The sequence below is a fragment of the Mercenaria mercenaria genome, chromosome 9 (genome assembly GCF_021730395.1).
Source record: "Mercenaria mercenaria strain notata chromosome 9, MADL_Memer_1, whole genome shotgun sequence".
Taxonomy (NCBI): domain Eukaryota; kingdom Metazoa; phylum Mollusca; class Bivalvia; order Venerida; family Veneridae; genus Mercenaria; species Mercenaria mercenaria.
The window spans coordinates 49764923-49790155 of NC_069369.1; the positions used below are offsets into that span (position 1 = coordinate 49764923).

Here is a 25233-nt window from a genome sequence, read left to right on the forward strand (position 1 = left end):
AGGTGTAAAATGGATAACAGCTATTAAGAAATAATGAAAAGTGAAAACCAGTATTGAATATTAGTAAAATCCCACATTTGTTATGTCAAAAGCTTCTCAAATGCTTTGCTGCCTGTTGCAAATTGTAAAAATGCACACAACTTTATAACAAAGAAATAATGAGATGGCTTAATTATAAGCTCACCTGAGCTGGAAGTGCTCAAAGTGAGTTATTGTGATGTCCCTGTGTCTTTCATCTGTTGTTGTCAACAGTTTGATTGTTAATCTTGTAGATGTCACAGTTTTGGCCCACACTTAATGTAACTTGGCCAGAATATTACCCTCAATGAAAATTTGGATGAGTTCTGGGTCATCTGGGGTCAGTCATTAGGTCAAATAATAGGAAAACCTTGTTAACACTCGAAGGCACATTTTCTACCTTATCGCCATAAATCTTTGTCAGAATGTTGTTGAGGCCAAATTGCTTACTTGATCTTCATATAACTTTGTCAGGATGTTTTGTCTTTTTATACGGCTATAATAATGGAGAATTTTGCTAATCATCTTAGAAACAACTGGTCGTGTATTGAAATAAAAAATCACAAAAAATGTCCCTTGGATGACCCTCTGCTTAATTTGTTCAGTCCAGGTGTGGAACTGAGGTGAGTGATTTATGGCCATCATTGCTGTCTTGTGATATGAAAAATTTCGATTGTGTCGCTTAATTACCATACATAAAATAGACACATTATAGACTCATTAGAAACTTGAAACTAGGGATTCTTTTTGTTCTGCTTTAATGATCTACTAAGAGATGAAATGAGCCGTGCCATGGGAAAACCAACATAGTGGGTGTGCGACCAGCATGGATCCAGACCAGCCTGCGCATCCGCGCAGTCTGGTCAGGCTCCATGCTGTTCGCTTTTAAAGCCTATTGGAATTGGAGAAACTGTTAGCGAACAGCATGGATCCTGACCAGACTGCGCGGATGCGCAGGCTGGTCTGGATACATGCTGGTCGCACACCCACTATGTTGGTTTTCCCATGGCACGGCTCAAATAGTGTCGCTAACATAATGTTGCAGTATCCTGTTTCATAATTATTTGTGGAGAAATGGTTAAAAGGGAAATATGAAGCTGTATACATGTAGGTCAATTGACTCGATAAAAATTCTTCTTACGCACAGATATAACAGCATCATGATAAAAGTAACAGAAGGGATTTTGGTCATTTACTTGCAGTAACGAGGCCTTGCAGAGTGGTTAAAGTTGCTGGCATTGAATCACATGTCAGTTACCACTGTGGGTTAGATAAATGTAACAGAAGGGATTTTGGTCATTTACTTGCAGTAACGAGGCCTTGCAGAGTGGTTAAAGTTGCTGGCATTGAATCACATGTCAGTTACCACTGTGGGTTAGATAAATGTAACAGAAGGGATTTTGGTCATTTACTTGCAGTAACGAGGCCTTGCAGAGTGGTTAAAGTTGCTGGCATTGAATCACATGTCAGTTACCACTGTGGGTTAGATAAATGTAACAGAAGGGATTTTGGTCATTTACTTGCAGTAATGAGGCATTGCAGAGTGGTTAAAAGTTGCTGGCATTGAATCACATGTCAGTTACCACTGTGGGTTAGAAAACCTGCAAGTGGTGTAGAATTTGCAATCCATCTAGCTTACAAAAGGTTGGTGATTCTACCCAGGTGCGAGCCATTGTGTGAAATAATGCCTGTCAGGGAAATCTTGGATCTTCCTTCAACATTTAACCTTAAGGCTGCTGTTGGCAAATGATTATGCCTTTGCGAACTGTGCAGACCAAGATCAGCCTGCACTTCCGTTAGTTAGATGAAACAAATGTCTTATTTAAAATGTTGTTTTAACAGTGTTAAAACCATATCAAACAGACAAAAAAAAAATAACACAACAAAAGCATGTAATTTAAGAATGAAAAACAAATACTCCCAAATAACATCTTCTTATATAATATAAAAGTATAGTTAATTAAAGTATTAAGTTACAGTTGTACTTGATTTGTCATGTTGAAGTTTTGGTTAATCATGATAAAGGTGTATTGTATTAATGCTGTATCATGCCAGGGACTAGTCATTTTTTGCCGTGTCATTGTTGCCAGATATATCACCATCATATATATTATATGACACTATCACATACATTAGTGGTGAAATCAATAGGTATACTAAGGCAATACGTGTACAAGAATCCGACAGGTTTTTTTAGAAAATATTAATGAGCCGCGCCATGAGAAAACCAACATAGTGGGTTTGCGACCAGCATGGATCCAGACCAGCCTGCGCATCCGCGCAGTCTGGTCAGGATCCATGCTGTTCGCTAACAGTTTCTCCAATTCCAATAGGCTTTTAAAGCGAACAGCATGGAGCCTGACCAGACTGCGCGGATGGGCAGGGTGGTCTGGATCCATGCTGGTCGCAAACCCACTATGTTGGTTTTTTCATGGCACGGCTCATTTTATGCATTTGCTTGCCATGCAGTACAAGTTAATGGTGCATAGTTACAGGCCCTTTATTCAAAACATACTTGTCAAAGAGCTTTAGCTTTTCCCCTGCTTCTTAGTTGTCAGAAATGATAATATTATACACTTAATTGAAACTTCTAACAACCCTTTCATAGTTTTGGAAGTGTCTTTCATATGCTAAAGGTACATCTATGAACATTTCTCAGACATTTAGATAAATATGTTAAAAACATATAACCCTTATCATATTGGACACAATTGATTCTGCCTTTGCAACCAGTGTAGATCATGATCAGACTGCACGGATGTGCAGACTGATCATGATCTGCATTGTTCGCCATTCAGTAAGTATCTTTTTGGTAAGCACCCATTTTAACAGTTAAAGGTTCTGTCCGAATCGAAAGGGCAAGTTCATTATAGAAATTTAACAGGGTAAGGGTTTAAGTATTTCAACAAATTCAAATAATGCAAAGATACAATTTCATTTTGCAACCTCTTTCCATTTTTGAAAAGTCACAAAAATACAGATGCATGTTTTGTGCTATTTGACAAGCAAATTTGATTTATAAGGATACAGATTTGAGATATTGAATTTCCAGCTATATATACTCAGATATTAAACAAGCTTTAAATTTGTTTGCAAGATGTGACAGGGTAAAGTTCTGCTTTAGTCATGAATTCCGTGCTCAGTAACAAAATTTGCCTGTTTGTAAATTCTAGATATTAATGGGCATTTTAGTGACTTCAAATTTGTATAGGTCAAAAAATATATAACTTAATATGATACTGTTGCTCAATTTTGTTCTAAACTTGCTTTTAAATGTGTGAAAAATTTCATTAAAATACCTTTATTATGAAAGATATCGCCAAAAATGTCGAGTGGGTATTAGAATTTTCAATTAGTGTATGTGTAACTTACAAATGGCAATTAGATAGCTGTATCTAGCATTAATGCAGTTTTTAAGTCGATATATGAAAAGTAAAAATTGTAATTGACAGCTTTTATATAAGCATGTTCTGTTGTGTTTTTTTTTACTTTCAATAAATGGGCCAGTATCTTTGAACTTCAGGGTCCAAGGTTATAAAACTTGAGTTTGGAGACCAGTCTAAAATCTGTAGCATCTGATTGGTTGTTTCTGGTTACATGCTTGAAATAGACCAATGGCAAGATTGGATTTTTTACTGGTTTCCAGACTTTCGTTTTATAATCACTTAGTTTTGTAGGGTTGGAGTCTTTGTAATATGAATGAAATAAATTTGAAAGTTAACATTAGGGTTTGAATATTAAGTAAATTAAATGACAGTGAAAAGAATAATTGGAGTGTGATTGGCTGAGAGTCAAGAATTCTTTTTTTTTCACTTTAGTTTATGCTATTGTAATACAGTGTGATCATATAAAACTGATAAGAAATGTTTGTTGTAATTTAAAAATGTTAACTGTTTAATTGTTCACTAAAAGTAAGAATAAATATATTATGTTATATTTGATCATGATATTCATTGGCGTCACCTTTTGTACACACACTACACATATGCTTATAAAAAATGAATAAGCAGACAACTTATATGCCAACAAGATGACTACCACCATTGACTACCCCAAAAATAAAAATGATGTATGGTATCTTAGTGGCAGAACTTTCAAAAAAGCTGCTTCTGTTAAGATTGGAAATTGAGAAGTTGTGTGTGCAAAGTTTACAGTTCTGGCGATGCCTATGGTATATATATCTTAGCTGTATAGATTAGTTTCAAACTTGTAGGAACTGAATAATGTTATTAGGTCAAGGCCGCTGAAATTTACCGCTCTGCTGGATTTGTTTTATCACAAGCAATAATGATATCCTGCTTAAACGGTTACAATATTTTAGAAAAAATGCTGAAAAATTCACTAATTTTTAGTTAGTTTTGCTGTACCATGCGACACTTTTGCTTTATATTGTAAGTACCGGTATGTGAAAAAATTTAAGTGTGAACTTAGATAAAAATTTTTCAGTTATTATTCTTGCTTCAGAAGCTGTTACTTTGGTTTAAAATCATGATGTGGATTATTTCCTAATCTGTACTTTGTTAAATCATGATGTGATTATTCTAATCCTTACTTTGGGTTAATCATGAGTGGATTATTCCAATCTTTACTTGTTAAATCATGATGTGGATATTTCTAATCCTATTGGAATACTTGAACTTCATTCTCAGTATAAGTGCAATTTCGAATTTCCTAACATTTTCAAGATTTTTTTTATTGATTGTGTATAAGTGACTGCATTAGTTCAAGTGATTTAAACCATTGATAAGTCTTTAACCTTTAGCCTGCAAAATTTCTATAATGGACTGGTCCATCATTCAATTTGGGCAATACCATTTATCATTTGAAGGGGTTTTTACTGAAAATTTACTGACTGAATAGAGAACAGTGCAGATTATGATCAGACTGCACAGATGTGCAGGCTGATCTTGATCTGCACTGGTCGCAAAGGCAGAATCACTTGCCGCCAGCAGGCTAAAGGTTAAAGCATTGATAAGTCAGGAAAACTGGATTTTTTCTCTACTTTGCTCCAGGCAAAGAAAGGTTCATTTTTTTTCAAGCGGAAATACACTAAGTTTATAGCTACCCACCATTGGCCTCCACCATCTCAGGTGAAAGTGTAACAGTGATATTTCATTCATCCTCATTGCCTTAATTTGTATCTTGCTGGAAACATAACAGGACCTTCTATTATAAAAACACACCTGTCAGTATATTCCTGTATTTTAGGTAGGAACAGCTACATATAACATTGGTATGATTATAATTTTTTTTTTGTCGTATGTACATGTATGCATGAAAGTAAACACAGTACCTCAGACAAAACATACACACGAAACAAAAAGGTATTTTCTACCAGTGAAATTGGCCTACTTTATACTGACATTCTGGTTACTTTTGTAGTGAGGCTGGTATTCCATTTGTATGAGAATTCTGAATTGTATCTTTGAAAAGACACCATATTAAGAAAATGAAGGGTTAATTTTGTAAATGCATGCAAACGTAGATTTTGGTTACAGATCCTGCAGACATTGATACCAGCCTTGTGTAAAAATGTACAGTTTTAAACACACTTATTACTAAAACTGGAATCGGGGAATAAGCAGTGAGACTCTTAATCGTTGGCCCTATCCTTTGTTTACAAAACACAGTGGTAGAAACAGCAAGGTACAGGTTACGGATCACTTAAAGGTCCATTACTAAGGGAAAGTGAGTTGGCAATTTTTTTCATAGCCAGTGCATAGACTTCTGCAAGACACTAAATAATGAAGATTGGCAGGTCAAAATTTACAGAAGGTCTATGGAACTCAAAGAAATGTATGTGTATTATGTTGAAATTTCAATGAATCGACAGAATGACCCCCCAGGTCTTTTTAACTTTCTTCATACTTCATAGAAAAATAATTGTACATATACTGCGATTTATTTCGAATTTCTACATACCAACTTTCATTTTCCAATAAAATGAAATAGTTTCTGTGCTTTTTAAAAGAAATTAAAATGTTCACTTTCCTTAGTATTGGACCTTTAACCAAAATTTTTCAGTGTAGTGTGTTTTCACTGAAATACATCAGATTTTTTGGAAATTGTTTTTACTATTGCTTAACATTCTTGTTGGAAAATAGTTATACATAACTACCAGATAATTTGTCACCTCAGTGTAAAAAAAAAGAGGTCAACTGCATTGACATAAGGAAACTGTTTACCCTTTCTTGCATTTAGAGATTAATATGTTGGTTTCTGTATGATACATTTGAAGCATTTAGTTCTTGGCCTTTAACTTGCATTATTGTTTGTATGTATATTTTTGTGTCCAAATTTTTAAAATTAAATGTTACAAGTTTTCATAATTGTTATGTAATTATATTAGCATCTGTGTATACACAAGAACTCTTCCTATATGTATTATTCATATAGATTGGAAAATGTATACCCATTGATATTATCGTTAGTCCTGATATAAAACATTAAACACGAATAAAAGTTTCACACAAGTCCCTGTAAAATATACTTTCTAATGCATTTCTTTTACATATTAGATAAACATGTATGTACAAAATATAAAAAAAATTATGTTGTAAAGACATATATATTGTTATTATAAAGATTTTTATGCATAGTAACATCAACTTTACTTTTTTTCCCCTTTTTGCTCATTTTTGTTGATGATAAAAAATTTGCTTTTCACAACAATGTGCAGTTTTTGTGTACTTAGTGAGGTCAGTAGTTTTTTTGTGAGGCAGATTATTTGGCATGTATAGATAGGCACAGTCGTGTTGATGCTTCAGTGCCTGGTTCGACGTAATGAAATGCACAACTTTTTTTTTTTTAACAAACGTATAAAAATTTCAGCCGTTTCACGGTTTCATGTAACTGTTTTGTATATTTTAGTAAATTTTATATTGTATAAAAGTACATTAATTTAGATTTTATGAAAGCTAATAATTATTAAAACTTTTGCCAGTTTGTATCATGTAAAGAATTCTTCAGGCTTTGATGAAAGTATCCCAGATACGAGAATGTAATTGTTACGATATTGAAGCAGATTTCTACATAAATTAAGTGATAAAAGAGAGATGTTGGTTTCATACTTGTATAAGTACATGTATGTGTTTGAGTTTATTCTCTATTTTGATAATTGTCAGTGGTGTCAAAATTTAGAGCATAACAATTTTAGCCGAGTTTAGCTGTAAAAGTTCAGTCTGTGTACTAATAAATGAGCCGCACCATGAGAAAACCAACATAGTGCATTTGCGACCAGCATGGATCAAGACCTGAGCCTGCGCATCCGCAAGGGTTTTTCTAATTGCAATAAGGTTTGACAGCGAACAATATGCATCCCTGACCAGACTATGCAGATGCGCAGGCTGGTCTGGTTCCATGCTGGTAGCAAATGCACTATGTTGGTTTTCTCATGGTGGGGTTCAATAATCTCTGTTAAAGAAGATATGTGACAAGTTTTAGCAGACTCGTATTATTTGTAGAGATTTACTATATTTACATGTACACATACAAGTATAAACTTGTAACCTCTCCAGTATATTTAAATCTCTTCGCAAAAATATTATTGAAAGAATTTTTATGCCAGGTTATGAAATAGTGGATAATTAATGATAGGAAAAGAAATTTTTATTAAAGTACTACACAAGAAAACAAAAACTATAGCTAGTTACTGGTTGATAGATTATAGCTTCAAAAGTTGTCTGTGGTTTATCAACAATAAAACATGGATACTTTTTTGTATATTTAGTAATGTTGTTTCACAAATACTTCAGGTTGTTATGTATTGACACCACACACAAAACTCAACTGTTCCAAAGGGTACATAATATTCATCAAATTTGTCTCTGAATAATAATTTGCATATAAAATTAAATGTAAAAAAAGGTTAAATTGTGCAGACTTAGTAGAAATAGTCAGCTGTCCTGTCCGACTTGGTAATATAAAGTTAACTGTACGGCCTTGTCATGCAAACTTTGCTTTCAGACTTGTAATGTAAAGTTTACTGTCAGACCTTATACTTTTAAAGTTTACTGTCAGACCTTGTAAGGTAAACTTAACTGTCTATTTTTGTAATGTAAATTTTACTGTCCGACCTTTTAATGTTAACTTAATTTAGCAAAATAATAATATGAATCTTGACTGTTAGACATTGTAATGTAAACTATTCTGTCCAACCTTGTTTTATATACTTCACTTCTAAGACTTTGTTACATAAACTTTTCTGTCCGACTTCGAATTGTAAACTTAACTGTCCGACCTTTTAATGTAAATTTTACTGTCAGACCTGGTAGTGTAAATTCCACTGTCAGACCTGGTAATGTAAACTTCACTGTCAGACTTGGTAATGTAGATTTTACCGTCAGACTTGTAATGTAAACTTCACTGTCAGACCTGGTAATGTAAATTTTACTGTCAGACCTTGTAATGTAAACTTCACTGTGAGACCTGGTAATGTAAACTTCACTGTCAGACCTGGTAATGTAAATTTGTCTGTCAGACCTTGTAATGTAAATCTTGTAATGTAAATTTAAGTGCAGCCGTTTTGTGTGTGAGGTTAATTACATGATTATCGGTATGAATGTGCTTACTATGATATTACAATGTACTGATGTTTTTATTTATTTTGTTACTGTAGATGGTTAATACTGTTGTCATGTCTTCAAGAACAGTCACTTTCATCAGTTTTTTGAAGATAAATAGTAACTTTTATTATTATTAAATGAATCTAAACTGTAATGTTGGGTTTGTTATGTCTCATAGCCCCAAAACTGCACTCGGAGTAAGTGTTGATATTATATACATCGTTACTTGTTGCAGACTAGATTTTGTGGATTTCATTAATATTACTTAAATACTGGTACAAGGTCTGCAAGTATTGACTCAAATTGTGTCAATTTTATAAAGACCCAAGTAATAAGCTGGAGAAGATTCAGTACTTGTGGCCAAGTGATAGTTTTGCTGTTTTTATGAGAAGTAACGATGGACTTACAATGATTTGTTGGGGAAACGTTGCCGATTGGCCGCAACGTTTTACCTGTAATGTTGCCAAACTAAAAATATCTGCGAAATATGTCAGCAGTTCATGTAGCGAACAATGGTAAACCTCTGGTATGGGAGAATGATGCAAAATCTAACATTATGTTGTGGTGTTAAACCAAACAAAATAACACAGGTCTACACCAGCCGAGTTTAATTTACAATACCCTATGTTATAAAATAAAAGCTATCACCAGCTCACATTTCATGGTCAAAACCATAAATTTCATACCACATTTTTCAAAGATGCTTACCAAATATTTATAGTCAGAACCACTCAGATTTTAAAAATAAAATTCCTATGAGCTGTATCTGGAGCTTTTTCGTCACTCAAGGCGTTGAATTCTTCATGTGAGGAAGATATCCAGCTGGTTAACGGGCTGGTGGTTCTACCTATAATCAAATAATGCACGGAGGGGCACCTGGGCTCAAAGTTGGATAGTAGCCATATGACCTATAATTGTGTCCGTGCAATGTTAAACCAAACAAAACCAACAAACTGGAACTTTTCAATTCTCATTTTATGAAAATACGAAAAAAACTTGCAAAAAAATTTTACTGAGCAATTTCATAAAGGCAAAAGTACTTGGATTGCGTCAGCCAATCCCATTTCTCTGTGACTGTCTATTCCGCAAGTTTCACACTAGGTTATATGCATTAATTACATAATATTGTTATTTTGTTTTTTTATTTGCAAGAAATTTTTCAAATGCAACAATATATAGAAAAAGATGTAAAATTAAATAACAGAAATGCATAAATACATTGTATTGTATATTTAGCTAGGATTACTAGACAAGCAGCTTAACACAGTACAAAAGATGTGTTTCTAGAAGCTTTTCATAAAATGTATGCAACTTTATATTTTTTTTTCAATCATAGGCAACAATATGCAGTTGGATGGTTTCAATTCAACTGAATAAAAAAAGTTTTACAAAATAGGTATCAATCATTACTCTCAGTGAGTTGTAAGGGTTGATTTTTTTTACAGATTTTACCCTCGACTATATTGCGATGTGAACATAAGTACTCTTTTAACCTTTTCCCTGCTGAATTTCTAAAATGGACTGGTCTATCATTCAATTATTATACTGAAAACTTACTGACTGAACAGCGAACAGTGCAGGCCAAGATCAGCCCCGCATGGACATACAGGCAGGCTGATCTTGGTCAGTACTGTTTACAAAGGCAGAATCATTTTCCGCCGGCAGGCTAAAGGATAAATAGTAAGTATTCCTTACTATGAAGAATGTTCCAAAATAAATTAATACATATTATATGGTTACAGGAAAACAATGATGTTAAAGGTCATCAGATATCTTTAAAAAGGCATTGTGCCTAACTATAGGTAAAGTAAACTGTAAAATAATGGTTATAATCTTATATCCTGTGTTGACCTTTTTAGAAATTTTATTTATTTTTATAATTAATTAAACTTATAAGACTCAATCAAACAGAGTCTGCAATTTTCACTGTATGCCTTGTTCTCTGTGCTTCCCGGGGATCTACTTTTCAGACTTTATTAATTTTATTTATTTTCACATTGGCTAAGTACAATAAAAGTTCCTATGACAAAAGTAGGTTTATTCACAAATAATGTCATTTCAAATTTAAAAAAAAGATATTTTTCAGTAACAGGAGATTTTTCATAACAAGTCTGTAAAATGTTCAAACATTATCAATAATAGTTGTATTTAAATTGTCATAGAGATGCTATGCAGCAGTTTTTGTTGTTTTCAAGTTGAACCCTCCTCCAGTGAACCGCGGACCGTCTGTTCTCTGTGGCTGTATAACGGGTGCTCCAGCCTGTACTAGCGCCCTCTCCCGCTCTCTACAATACAAATAAGTCTTTGTTAAGAAAATCTTATCTTATGCTCACTTGAATATACTCTTGTTATTCGCTGATCTACTACTTACGTTTTAGATGAATTGCTACAGCTATATACTCTAGTTCCTTAAAGGTAGAGATACACAATATGAGCCGTGCCATGGGAAAACCAACATAGTGGGTTTGCGACCAGCATGGATCCAGACCAGCCTGCGCATCTGCGCAGTCTGGTCAGGATCCATGCTGTTCGCTAAGAGTTTCTCCAATTCCAATAGGCTTTAAAAGCGAACAGCATGGAGCCTGACCAGACTGCACGGATGCGCAGGCTGGTCTGGATCCATGCTGGTCGTAAACCCACTATGTTGGTTTTCTCATGGCACGGCTCATATTTGTCCATTAGAGTGAGGGAAGAATCCAGAATTCTAAACAAAAAACCCCAAAAAAACCAACAAGAAACATCCCACAGTGGCAAGTACTTTGATTTGCTGGTAATAGTTTGGCTGAAAAATTTTATTGTAGGGAAGAAAACACTCTGTGGGAGATTCAGACCCATAAAACAGGCCTCTGTGGTAAATTTTACTGAGCTTTTCCATAAATGAATATAAAACATACTTTGTTTGTTGTTCTTTCTTTTTCTGCATGAAGTACTTCTTCTTCACTTCCTGTAATTCTCTAGCTATTCTCTCTATCTCATATTTATATTCATTCACTTGTGACTCGTACATGTTTAATTCTGACGCCATCGACTGAAATTAACAATTTTTGTACAAAATCAATCACTGAACTATGTCTTGAATAAAGAATATGTATGTAGTTTTACATCTTTGTATAAAACATAATGAGACTGGTAAAAAAATATTTTGATAAGTACTTTTAAGTGATAAAAAATTCCTGAAGTGTTTGTTTCACTATCACAAACTTACATCTGTTTGTTTGTTTTGTTGGATTTAACATTGCACCAAAACAAGTATAGATCATATGGAGACTTTCCAGCTTTGAAGGTAGAGGAAGACCCCAGGTGCCCCTCTGTGCCCTTTTTCATCGCGGGCAGGCACCTGAGTAGAACCACCGACCTTCTGTTAACCAGCTTGATGGCTTCCTCCTATGAAGAATTCAATGCCCCAAGTAAGGCTCAAGCCCACATTGGTGAGGGGCAAGCAATTTGAAGTCACAATCTTACATACACATATAACCTGGCACACCTCTAAAGCAAGAATTTTAGTTCCAGAAAAGTCCTTGCACTCTTGTATTAACTTTGAACCTACCTTCATTTGTTTAGTCTTCTCTTTCAATGTTTGTTGGTATATAGAAAGTTGTTCTGCAACCTCGGGACCAGGCTGGCGTGCCAGGATATGTTTGAGCTCTAGGTACAGTTTCTCCTTCTCCTGAATGAGCAATTCTTTCTCAACCACTTCCTCTGTCTTGGCAATAAGTCTCTTCTGCAGCGTGTGAATCTTCTGGATGTTCTCAAACTGGCTCGGGTCACTGCCCTATTTCATAAATGGTAAAAAATTTAATCTTTTATTCATGATAAAACTATTTTTAACAAGTTCTTTAAAAAATGTTGATAGATACAATCCACACAACTGAATTTAAGCACATTTTATTTCAAATTCAGTTTACAATAATTCATTACTTGAAAGGATCTAAATTCCGTTTTGTTTGCTTCCTGGAAAAAGTCATGAACTGGTGAAATATGGACACTGACTTGTCATGTCACTAGCTTGCTTAAAGGCCCTTTACTTTTACTCATATATATTACATACCTCAAGTTTTCGCCACCTGTGAATATTCATTGGGTTCTCAAGTTCCTCTTCCAGGGCCTTACATCTCGTTCTCTCTCTCAGCAGCTCCCTCTGGATGTGGTATACTTCACGTCTAAACAAAACATTAAACAGAAATTTAATCAATCCGTATTTAACATACTATTGGTATTTACTAATGCAAATGATTTTGGACAATCAAATGAGAATTCATTCTGTTGTACGAACAATCAAGCACACACTAACCTCAGATCCTCAACATTAGCAACACTCTTCTGTAGGATACCCTTCTCTCGGCGGAGTTTCTTGATCTCAAGTTTGAGTACTCGGATATCCTCTAGTCTCTGGTTGTACTGGATTTCTCCCTTGTTCAGTGTCGACTGCTGAATCTTTATCTTCTCATATAGGAGAGCTAACTCATCGTTTCTACGTACAAGCTGGGTACCAAGGATGTCACGTTCACTTATCACCTACAATAGGAGCAAATGTTATAAATAGGCATGTGATAAAAAAACACTTACCTCATTTTGAGCGGTTTAAATAGATTCTACCAAAAACTGAAATTATCTTAAATTATAAATTAACAAAGGTTATCTCGACAATATCCAAAAACGACAGAATTTTTCAGATTTTGCCACATTATCATATTTATAACTCACAAACCCTTTTTTTCACATTGTGATTACAAAAAAATAAAAGTAATCTTCACTTTTAATGCAGATTTATAATAAATGCTGGGTTTTAATTAGGCGTAAAAAAAATTGTTTGTTTCCGGTATCCCGACCTACCCTAAATTTTTGGCTCGACCCTAAATGTTTTTATGGCCTTATATATTTTTTTCAACTTTTTAACAAAAAGATGCAAAACTGCACTTTTTATGTATTAAACATGGCCAGTGATGTTAGAAATCAACTTACTGATGCTCTAAAGGCATAACCCCCTTATTTGTAACTATTTTTTAACAAAAAAATAATTTTCGAAAAGTCTGCCTTAATAAAAAAAATTTCCAAAAAAAAAAAAATTTCCGACCTACCTACCCTAATTTTTTTGAGCATGTTACCGGAAACAAAGAATTTTTTTTTTTAGGCCTTATCTATTGACAGCAAACCCAATAAAGATGATAAAGTTCAGCAAAAGATTCCCATATGTAACATAAATTCCATGCTGTTTATAAACACACCTGGTCAAGTTCTTTCTTCTGTCTGACTCTTTCAGCATCAGCTTCTGAGATAATCTTCAGTAATTTTCTTTCTTCAGCTTCCTGGGCCTCGATATATGCTTTGTTCTCAGCTATGAACATTGAAACAAATTTTAAGATCTGAGACTACTCCTCGCTTCAAAATAATATTATACAACTTGAACTGGGCCAAATTGATCACTATCAAAATCCACAAAGGGGTCATTACAAATTAACAAAGGGACTGTAATCATATCACTCTAAAAATATTTCTTTCTTTGTGTGTGGTTTCGTATCATGACTGGTTAATTGTGAAAATCTGGAACTGTTCAGCCTTTTCACATTTCAAGTGAACAAAGCACGGCCATAACAGCCAGGGCATACCGTTACTCTCCTGTTAGAACACCACATTTTGTGTATGAGATCACTGAATAATCGCTTATCATAACAAGACACTAACCTGCCAACTGTTTCATCTTCTGAAGTTCTGCCTTCAGTGTCTCTTTCTCCTTCTCTACTCTCTGATGTTCCAGATGTTCCTTGACGAGGGCAGCTTCCTTCGCCTGAATTTCTTCTTTCAGCTGATCTATCTGATGGTTCATGATCTTCAACTTACGCTTCATCTCAGTTATCTCATCCTGTCGGACAAAACACATTAAATGACTGAATGGTTTTCCCAAGCCAATTTTTAAAAGGTACTAATGAATTTGCTGAAATATTTTTTTTCCAAATAAATCTATAATCCAAAGAATCATCTTAGATATTAAATATGTGACTGTCTAAATGTTTAGAAAACAATTATAGGACATCTTCCTTGAAACAATGGCTGAATATTTGAAAATTTTGAAATAATTCAGAGTTATGGATTTAACAGCATTTGGTTATTTTCTAAATCAATTATAGAATCTATTTCTTTTACTTTTTAAAATGTAAACTGTTACCTGCTCAATAAATTGCATACAAAAAGTAGTCAATTCTCATTGTAATTTTAACAAGCAACTGGTAAATCATAAAGAAAATTGAAATATACTTTGTCACTACGGAAATTAACAACATACCTGAGATTCAATCAAGTTTTTACTGTAGAGATTACGATCACTCCTGACAGCCTCATACAAGTTCTGCTGCTGTTTCAACTTGGTCTCCGATTCGGCAATCTTCTTCTTGAAGTCGAAAATCTGCATCTCACGGACTTTTACATCCTCCATATGTTGAAGAACCTAATAAGGAAGAAAGAGTTAAGTAAAGAGCAATAAGAAACTACCTGTGTTTTAACAGTACAGCGTACTATTGCATTTACTTTTTCAAAAATGTCTTTCTCTGTTAAAGAAGATCCATCTCAATTTGATTTGTTAAAAAGAAAAACAACAGTAAATAATTTTAATATCAATTTGAAAGGTTTGCACTGACTTGCCTGCTGGAATCTTGAGAACATTCTTGGCAGTCAAATATTTTTTTCTTTCAACTTTATTTCAGAAAATGCAAGCATTATCACAAATATGAGCTGAAACATATCATTCACACCACAGTAACACATAAAAATAAATATCCTTGACTAAATTGACTAAATATGGCATACCTTCTGTGTGAGGTCACTAGCTTCATTGATGTATCTATCTCTCTCTTTCTCCAGCTGGTAGATGATCTTCCTCTGTTTCTGGGCCTCCTCCTTGTAGTTCTGAATCTCCTGCTCCAGATTCTTCTTGCTCTGCTCGTGCAACTTGACGAGACTCAGCTGTTTGGTGGTCGCGCTCACGGCCTTCAACATCTCCTTGTGCAGGAGGTCACGTTCACGCACCAATCCATCAATCTGCTTCTTATCTGCCTCGGCTTGCTTCTTTGATGCTTCAAGCTCTGTTTGGTTCATAAAGTTAAGAAATATGACATCATTAATTACATCATATTCGAAGATTTAGAATACTATTATCAGTTATGAAACCGTTTACAATAAGAAATTATTACAAAGCAGAAACCTGCTGCAAGTTATAAAAAAGATATTTGGGATAGTAGACAGCTACTGTTAAGGTAAGGTTTTTTACATAAAAAAAACTGCATAGAACTTACTGAATCATTTTGGTGGTAGATTTACAAAGAAATGAAGGCATGTTGGAAATAAAATAAAGCCAAATTAAATCTGCACATGTGTCCTTTTAATTGCTTGGGAAAAAAACATGTACTTTTCATCCAACAATCTCCCTTGTAAAACAGTAGTTCTCTTTGCATACGATTTCAGTATCATAAAGAAATTAAGTTTTACCTCTCTCGAGACCAAGGATCTGTCCTTTGTATGTTTCACGCTGGAATTCCAGTTCGGCTTTGTTATCCTCGATCTGTCGCAGTTTACGCTGAATTGTCTCCCTTGTTTTGTTGAGACGCTGCGTCTCATTCTTCAGTTGGCTCACTTCATCTTCTTTCACCTGCAATGACAAAAATTCTGATTTAGCCCTCTTTTTCAATATACAGTAATGTAGGCATACATGATTAAAAAAAAAATTCATGAACAAGCCAGGTGAGTGACCAATATTTCATAAAATTGGCCATCCAATAACTTGCTTTTATGCATTAAAAACTCAAACAATTAGCTATTTATCTGCATATACCAGATACATAAAAAATCATACAATGATAAAAAAATAAGTTCTATAACTTAATACTGATCATATTTCATTTTCCCAAATTTCAAGAGCTCAGATGCAAATACTAAAAAGACCATGCATTTATTTAAACAGAAACAAGACTTTAAACAAACATGCAGCACTGGAAATGCAGCTGACCTTGAGTTCGGAGACCCTGGCCTGGTTCTCCTGTGCTAGAGTGTCCGTGGAGATCAGCTGGTTCTCAAAGTCACTCTGTAACTTCTGGAAGCGGGTGTTCAAGATGTCTGCATCCTTGATTGCCCTTTCATTCAGAATCTGTGTAACAATAAATAAAAACATTTAAAAGTAATACTTTGCTAAAAATAAGCAGGCTCTCGTATGAATTTAATTTCTAAAGATCATGTGATGTCTGGCTAGTAAGAATACCCATAGGATAAATTTTGTTTTAGTGCTATAAATCAACATTCATAATTAGATATAAAGATGACATACTAATTAACAGACAGGCATGTTGTTTTCATTGAGTCTACCTCAATTTAATAGTTTAATGAGGACCTACCCTTTGCTCCTTGAGTTGTTGCTCAAGTTTTGCGATATCTTCCTTATACCTCCCTATCTGGGTCTGCATGGTCTTAATCTCTGAACTCTTGGCATCAAGGTCAGCTTTTGTCTGCTTCATCTCGCGTTCCATCTTGTCACGTTTACGAGCCTCACGCTGGGCCTCATTGTTACGCATTTGGATGTCTTGTGTTAACTGTAATATATTTGTTAAATTATTATACGACATTCTACATGTAAATGTTGTTAAAATGATGTATTAAATCAAACTGGATTTAATTCATTTTTATTAATTATGTATTTGGAATGACACACAGAGGCATATATTTCATATTATATATCATATATAGTACATACTTCTTGTATTTTTTCCTCTGCCTCATTCTTTTGTTCTTCAAGATGTTGCTGGGTTGAGTTTGACTGAGCTAGCTGCTCTCGTAATTTTACAATTTCCTGAAGACTCTCATCTCTCTCCTTTGTCAGGTCTTCCTTGATCTTCAGTAACTCATTCACACTGTTACATTAGATACATTACATTAATAGGATGACAGTGGAAATAAACAAAAAAAGAGTCAAACTACAGTTTGGTAAAGACAAGTCATCTCTTTAACCCTTACCCTGCTAAATTTCTATAATGAACTTGTCCATCTTTCAATTTGGACAGTACCATTAACTGTTAAAAGGGGTGCTTGCCAAAAGGATACAGACTGAATGGTGAACAGTGCACATCTGTGCAGTCTGATCACGGTCTGCACTGTTCACCATTCAGTCTGTATTGGATGTGCAGTCTGATCTTGGTCTGCACTGGGCGCAAAGGCAGAATTACTTGCCGCCAGCAGACTAAGGGTTAAGGATCATAATATATATGAAACAATTTCTGGTAGAATGTGTACTGGTAACTACATAGTATGGTGTTCAGCAAGGGCCATTATTATTTCACCATCTTGACCAGTGAGTTTACGATTATGAATTATGCACTGCATATAATATGATATGTAAGGACAACATAATGCTAACAGGATATTAATGTTGTGCTTCTGCATATTCACAATGTGTTTTTATGTCATTGTGTCATATTTTCCCATAATAATCTTGTAATCTAGCTTTTATCAATCCACTGGTTGATCTGGCACAACAACAATGTCCCTATCAGAACAAAATAATAAAGGGATGATTTTGATGTCAGATGGTTCGTGTGTATATATAAAATAAAAAATAGCACACAATACCACACAGAGTGGAGCTAGACTAAATGATTTATTCTACTTTCATTTGCTGAAACATTTCAAAATTTATTGATGGTCTAACCCGGTATTTTCTTGAATGACATAACTGTTCAAATTTGTGAACTTTAGTTTTTTTTCAAGATGTAATTACACACCTGTGCTCTTGTCCCATTGTGAGACCAGCTCCCTGTTCTACCAATTTACTAAGGTTTGCGATCTCAAGCTTAAGTGACTGGATGGTTTCTCGGGCTCGAGTTTCTTTTTCATGGGCTGCATCAACCATCTTCCAAGCTTTTTCAATTTCCTACACAATGGTATTTAATAAAACAAAAAATTAATCTCTCTTCATTTCCCAGACAGTTTTCTATATTATTTCCATTCCTCATGTCTCAAAAGCCATACTTTTTCAATTTTAAGATAATTTGTATAAAATTTCTGATTCATAATTAATTTCTGTTTTAGATTTTCAAGGTGACATATTTACTAATTCTAGCATATATTATACCACTGCAAATATATTACGATTTGAAATTGTAGTGTACAATGAAATGTTATTTTTTTACTGTCAAAAAGCAGCAAAATTTCTGTAAATATTTACTGAATTTAAGAATTCAATACTGTTATCTTACATGCTATATAAAATATTTCTTACCATAAAACTGGTAAGATTTAATGCAAATAAGGGCCTTTTGTTAAAAGTTGTTTAACTGCAGAATTGCAATGAATAAGCTGCAGCCAAGTTTCACAGACCAAAAATAAATAAAATACCTTTTTCAAAGAAGCAATAGTAGCTTGGTCTTCCTGTGACAATTTCAATGCTGTTGACACCTTCGCCGAGTTTGCAACAATTTCTGCATTCAGTTCCCGACATTTCTGCATCAGTCTCTTCTCACTCTCATGAGATTTCTTCAAAGCCTTGTGCAGTTTTTCGTACTCTACTCGGAACCTTTCCAAACTCCTGTCTCCCATCAGCTCACTAAGTACCTGTTTAGTAAATTTCAATGTAAAGTTCAATTTACTAAAAAAAATGTTTAGTCAGGGAATATAAGGGAAAATGTTTTACACTGCTAGACCTGATTGGGTTCTAAAACTTAAACTTGGTAACTTAATTACTGTTTGGCACAATATTCAGTGTTACCACCATGTTTCAGTCATAATATGAACTTAGATATAATTGTATTACTAACTATATGTTATTATATGTGCAGCTGAAATTATACACATATTTTTTTATTAGTAAGCTTTTAATATGCTTAAATTATGAATTATCTTTCTGATTTACATTTCAAATATTTTTTATACAATGCCATTTATATTGTATATGTAACAGAATCTTTGATCAACCTTCTGCAATCATTTATATTTGCATTGTCTGAAAATATACTGATCCACTTACATCTTGAAAATCTTTTTCAAGTGCCTCAAATGCACTGTCTTCAATGGAGGCCTTCTCCTTCCCTCCCTCCTCCTTTTTCTGAAAATGACAAAAAAGTTTTAAACACATCCGCAAAATGTATATTATCACAAGTCTGTATAATGCAAACAAACTGGTAAGTTCAAAAGCTTAGGGCGAGAGTAACAGGTCAGTATCAAAAACATGCACTATGAAAATTCTTTTATTCTAAATCATAAATATTCTGTTGCTGTTTAAATCTGTTCTTTTACAAAAATTGCAGAACTCATCATGCATTTAACACTTTAAGAAAACTAATGTAAGTTCCTTTTAAATTTTTGGTTTTGGCTAGTTCCTGTGTCAACTGACACAAAAGCTTGTGGCTGTATACATGTCGGAAATTGGGCCAGAGTGACATTCCCTTAAACACAATTAGGTATTACATTATTGATATGCAAATATTTATCGGCCAAATCTTTTATTGTATGGGAGTTGCCATATCTTGAACACCCATGCTGTTTTATTTTGTTTATAAAAGATTTATATGGTAGTAAATTCGAGGCTTCTGGATAACCAGGAGCCCGGTTAGCTCAGCTGGTAGAGCACCGGCTTACTTGCACGCAAGGGGTCGTACGTTCGAGTCCTACACTGTAGGCAGATGTATTTCTCACCAAAATACAACATTGGGGACAAGGTAAATTGGAAAGTGCGGGCTAAAGTGGCCAGTTTATGTAGAGCATACAGTTTGCAGGGGCTATACTCAGTTGGAAACTGAATAATTGATGCCCCGCTCTGCAAATCCACTGTAAAGGAAGGCTAAGTGGCATGTTATATAGAGCATGGGCATGCAGTATTTGCAGACTGAGAGGCTATACTCTGTTGGAAGCTGAACAGTTGATGCCTCGCTCTATGATTGACCTTCTTCTCCCGTACAATCAGACTATGGAATGGCCTTCCTGCAGAATTCCAGACAGTTCCCCCTCAAGACTATTCCCCCTCTGACAATTCCCCCCCTGACGATTCCCCCCCAAACTGGGGGGGAATTGTCACCTTATTTTATCTATATTATTTTTTCTTTATACTGATGTAAAAATATCTTTTTTTTACTAATTTTGTTCTAAGGTGAGCTTTTTATTATTCTACATGAAGAAATTATTATTCTTTGACCTGGTAACTAACAGTTCATTGGATAATTATATTTATATCCTTTATTCTATTATCTATATTTTTTAGTTAGACATTGTGAAAATATTCTTAGGACGGGCGTCGGAAGGTGTTTGATATTGGGGCCGCGAAAGATGCGGTAGGTACTGGAGGGAGATACCTCCTCCCATAATGGGGGTACGGGGAGGCTCCCCGGAAAATTTTTGTTCTGGTACATTTTAGGGGTATTGACTCCAGTATTTTCTTACTATTTACATAATGTTACAAATTTAAGAAATGATTTAAAAAGTTTTTCATGATGAAAACATGTGAAATCAGAGAATACGTACCTCATCATAGTGAAGCCAAGCACTGAACATTGAATGAGCGCTGTTCAGGATTTTTTATTCCAAAAGTGCGTTTTGGAAATTTGAAATTTGAAATTTAGTGGTTGGTTAGGAGTATCCATTATAAGTATTATAATAGATATGACGTTAAGTTAAACTTCACTTCTTATTTTGTTTGAAATATCAATTTTTGAGTAAAAACAATTTATGCAATTAATTCCTTACATATTAGCGGTGCGATAAATCTTAATACTTAATTACCTCTTCCATAAAAAAAAACATGACAATTATTTTTCTTAATTTTCTACATTAATTCCTTAGATCTTAGCGGCAGGGTATATTATGTGGTATCATTTTTAAGTGTATTAACTCTATATTGTGAGGCTTCTTTAATAAACTTAGCTATCTTAAGAAGCAGCTTAGCATTTTTCGAAGACATTGAATTATTATTATTTTTCTGAATAGTGGGCCATTGTGTATTACCAAGGTTCTTCTTTCTAATATCTGTATATTGAGTGTAGAACAAAATCCTGCCATGGTTAACTGTATCCATTATTTTAACTAATGTAGATATTTTCAGGACACAAATATCGCATAAAATATGATAAATACTTCCATCTTACAGAAGGATTATTTACACATGAAACAGAAAATAGTACTTGTATAAAATAAATCTCAAACCTTTTTGGGATATTTTATTCCAGAAAAAAACCCTAAAATGTATAATAATTAAGGGATACATACAAACAAATCATTGTTCCTTTGACTTCTCAATTCGATTGAAAGGTGCTGATTACCAGAATCGCGTAATGACATTATTGCAATAAACAAATTTAATCAAAATGGTAACCAGTCAATCTTTCACACCTCTTGATTGAATTACCAGCTGTAAAACAGTAATCAAAGCTGACATTGATCAATCAATTATGATATTGTTGTTGTTACATTTTAATTGTGTTCTATGTGTTAGGATTATGATATTTATAAACAATATAACAATTTGTCCATGTATAATGACAATTATCAGTATTCAGTATTACTAACTTTGTGTGATACTTTTGATGAAGCACTTGTTGGAAATTGTGATATTTAAACCAAAATTAGATAATGCCAATCAACTTCTTCTTGTAAGAAATTTATCAAAACCTGTATTGTAAGGATATAGTACTTTTTATCCAGAGAAAATACTATTACTCCATGCTTTCTGGAATGAAAGCAAACCAACACATGTAACATCCTTAATAAATTTCATGGTGAATTCCAAGGACGTTTCAACTTGTAAAATTGTATTGATATTTCATCGTTTTTTTAATTCATGTTTGCAGCTTCCTTTTTGATCAAGTTTTTCATATTAATGTTTAAAGTGGTATTATTGGCTTTTATGAACATAACTGTAATCTTTTTAGTTTTCCCCAATTAATATGATTAAGATAGTTTTATTGTCCAACATCGGGAAACTCGGAAAACATGAAAGAACATTATGGTTAGATTATCTCTCATGTAATTAGATATTTGATTCGATTTTTATTCTAGTATAATAATATATAAACTACTTACATAAAAATAGAAAGAATGTAAAATAATTATGTATATAAAACACTAATGAAAATGCTAAAAATGATACTTTAATGCTTTATAGCACTAGCTAGCTATTATCCAAAGTAGTACAACTTCAAATAGAAATGAGCATTATTTTGACGATCAGACAACCTTATCAAATGTAAATATTTCTTACTTCTTTTTATATATGTCGTAGCATAAAGGTTAATTCTCTATAGATAAATACAAAAATTAACTTAATTGCTTTAAGTGTATTTAAGTTCTAAGCACTTTTATGATTTCCACGTTCCCGAAAATGCCACATTTTCACATAGAAAAATATGCTATTTTGACGATCAGATTACCTTATTAAATGTAAATATTTTCTTTTTTTTTTACATACATCTTTGCATAGAGGTTCCATTATAGATACCGTTAACAAATAAATAAATTGCTTTAAAAATAATTAAGTTCTCAGCCATGGCTACTTATCCAAAATGCTACTTCTTCACATAAAAAAATTCCTTATTTTGGGTACCAAATTAATGCATCAAATATGAGTTTTTCTATCTATTTTTAAATATACAGTATTGGAGTATAAGATTTTTCCATATTAGATAAACTTTACAACCCTTTAAACATATTATAATATGGAGAGGGGGAACTGTCACCCTTACATAACATTGTGGGGGGAATTGTCCGGGAGTGAATTGTCTTGGGGGGAATTGTCTTGAGGGGGAATCATCTTGGGGGGGAATAGTCTGACAACCCTTCCTGCATATGTACAGTCCAGCCCCAGCCTCAACATATTTGCTGAGCGGCTGCCTACTGTACATCTGCAGTAACTCCTTCACTATGTTTTTAACTAAGTACCTGTAGTAATTTTTATTCTTTGCACCTAATGAGTTTTCTCATTTTTAACACTGCCCAGACCAGCGCCTTCCAGTCATAATCGTTAATGATTGTTGGAAGTATCATGTAGATGTAGATAAGTTTTAAGCCTTCAAAATTAAACTGAGGAGGAGTGTAGTCTTAAGGTTCGAGTCATTCACCGAGTACATGACTTTCTCACCAAAATACAACTTTGCACTATATATATTGACATCTTGGATTAAGAAAGTTTTTCTTATCTGTCTGATTCTATGTTTGATTGTTCGGGACAGGAACAGCAGGACTCCAAGACTGGTATCGAGAGGGCAAATTGCAATGTGTGGAAAAACAATCAGATACTTTGTAAAAACTGTTAGCATGTACTAAGGAAATAGACCATCATTACACTTGATAATAATGAAAAAATCACTTACACATCTGACATTTTACAGTGTTTTCTTTATCAAATTACACCAAAATTGATCGTCAAGCTTCCTAGATTTTTATTGACACACCGTTGCTTGACAACGCAAGGGAGGTAACTCTCAAGAGTTTACATACTACCCGTACCCTACCGTACAGACATTATAGGTAGATCTAGACGAAGTTGGTGAACAGGCTAGTGCAATAAAAATATAACCTCCGTAGGTCTGTGCAGATTAACTTGTTGCTCGTATGTAGTTTAATAAGTCTTCGACAACTTCGAAAGTCATGGGTAAACAAATAGCATATAGATACTAGATACATAGGGTATAGTATTTCTTTTTTAACAACCATCGCTAAATTAATTTTGTTACCAGTAACTAACCTTTATTGTTATTGTAACAAAAAGTCACAAAAACTGATCTACAACCTATTAGGCTATGTTCTTGGCTTTCGTCTATGGCTTGCCTTATTTATCATCTCTCCAACATTAGATTTAAAGAAATGAAGCCAGACTGTCTACAGACTATAAATTGTAAATCTGCCAGCTAAGTCATCATCAGGCTCCCACATCCAACTCAAATTTTGAATAATGGGAATAGGTAAAAACCCTTTATTTTTCCACATATTCTACAGAACACTGAAATAAAAGCCCAAGTAGCTTAGTATGTATACTCAACTGCACAGCAAATGTCATAACCACCTACGTATTGAAATAGGCATATCTAGATCAAACTGATAACAATTATATATATTTATTTTATTAGAATTAACTATTCTGTCAGCAGACGATCACGAACTGTTAAATCTTTGAAGCATCCTTATCATCATCAGCAACAGCAGTTAGGTCTTAATCGTGATATTTTAGGATCTGAATAAACTGCTTTTTCCTCAGACAATGCTACTTCTTTTTTTTATCTTATTTTTTTTTTGTTGGAGACTGTTTATCTGTGTGGTTTGACTTTATTTTGGGAACTACAAATTTTAATACAGTGCTTATCAAGAATGATGCATATTAAGTAAACTGATCTTCTCTTTCTTTTATTTTAAGTAGATAAGAATTCTTTTTATCTATTATTCGTGTTGATTTACTTTGTATTATTTTGTTTTTTTAACAGAAAGCCACACTGAAACTTGAAATGTGTAATAGATCTATGTTTTAGAACTGTTTTATGTCTTTATGCGTTACATTCTTTACATACAGTAGTTATCATCATCATCATCATCATCATCAGTATTATCATCATTATAATGAATGTTTTCAAGTGTACGCAATAACGACACAGACTATTGGTTACTTAATTATTACTATGACGTCAGAGTGTTAACGTCA

At 33.8% G+C, this 25233-nt stretch overlaps 1 protein-coding gene across 1 annotated transcript; it reads right to left on the reverse strand.

The window, feature by feature from the left end:
- Nucleotides 1–9707: 9707 nt before the first annotated feature.
- On the reverse strand, nt 9708–24025 carry LOC123547086 (cilia- and flagella-associated protein 58-like). The gene is made up of 17 exons (XM_045333878.2): nt 23914–24025; nt 19582–19659; nt 18954–19169; nt 18341–18489; nt 17317–17473; nt 16961–17155; nt 16579–16716; nt 16062–16221; nt 15384–15658; nt 14863–15024; nt 14265–14442; nt 13808–13917; nt 12874–13097; nt 12631–12742; nt 12130–12354; nt 11477–11610; nt 9708–10867 (listed from the first exon to the last, which is right to left on the reverse strand). The coding sequence occupies exons 1-17, from the start codon at nt 23920–23922 to the stop codon at nt 10750–10752; spliced, it is 2640 nt and encodes an 879-aa protein (XP_045189813.1). The 5' UTR covers nt 23923–24025; the 3' UTR covers nt 9708–10749.
- Nucleotides 24026–25233: the final 1208 nt, after the last annotated feature.

What these genes read in the sequence shown, in the direction of transcription:
- LOC123547086 (XM_045333878.2), bottom strand. An exon ending in GCTAATGTTGAGGATCTGAG is followed by an intron (nt 12,743 to 12,873) that starts GTTAGTGTGTGC and finishes TGTTTTGTTTAG; the next exon opens with ACGTGAAGTATACCACATCC. An exon ending in ACAGGTGGCGAAAACTTGAG is followed by an intron (nt 12,355 to 12,630) that starts GTATGTAATATA and finishes TTTATGAAATAG; the next exon opens with GGCAGTGACCCGAGCCAGTT.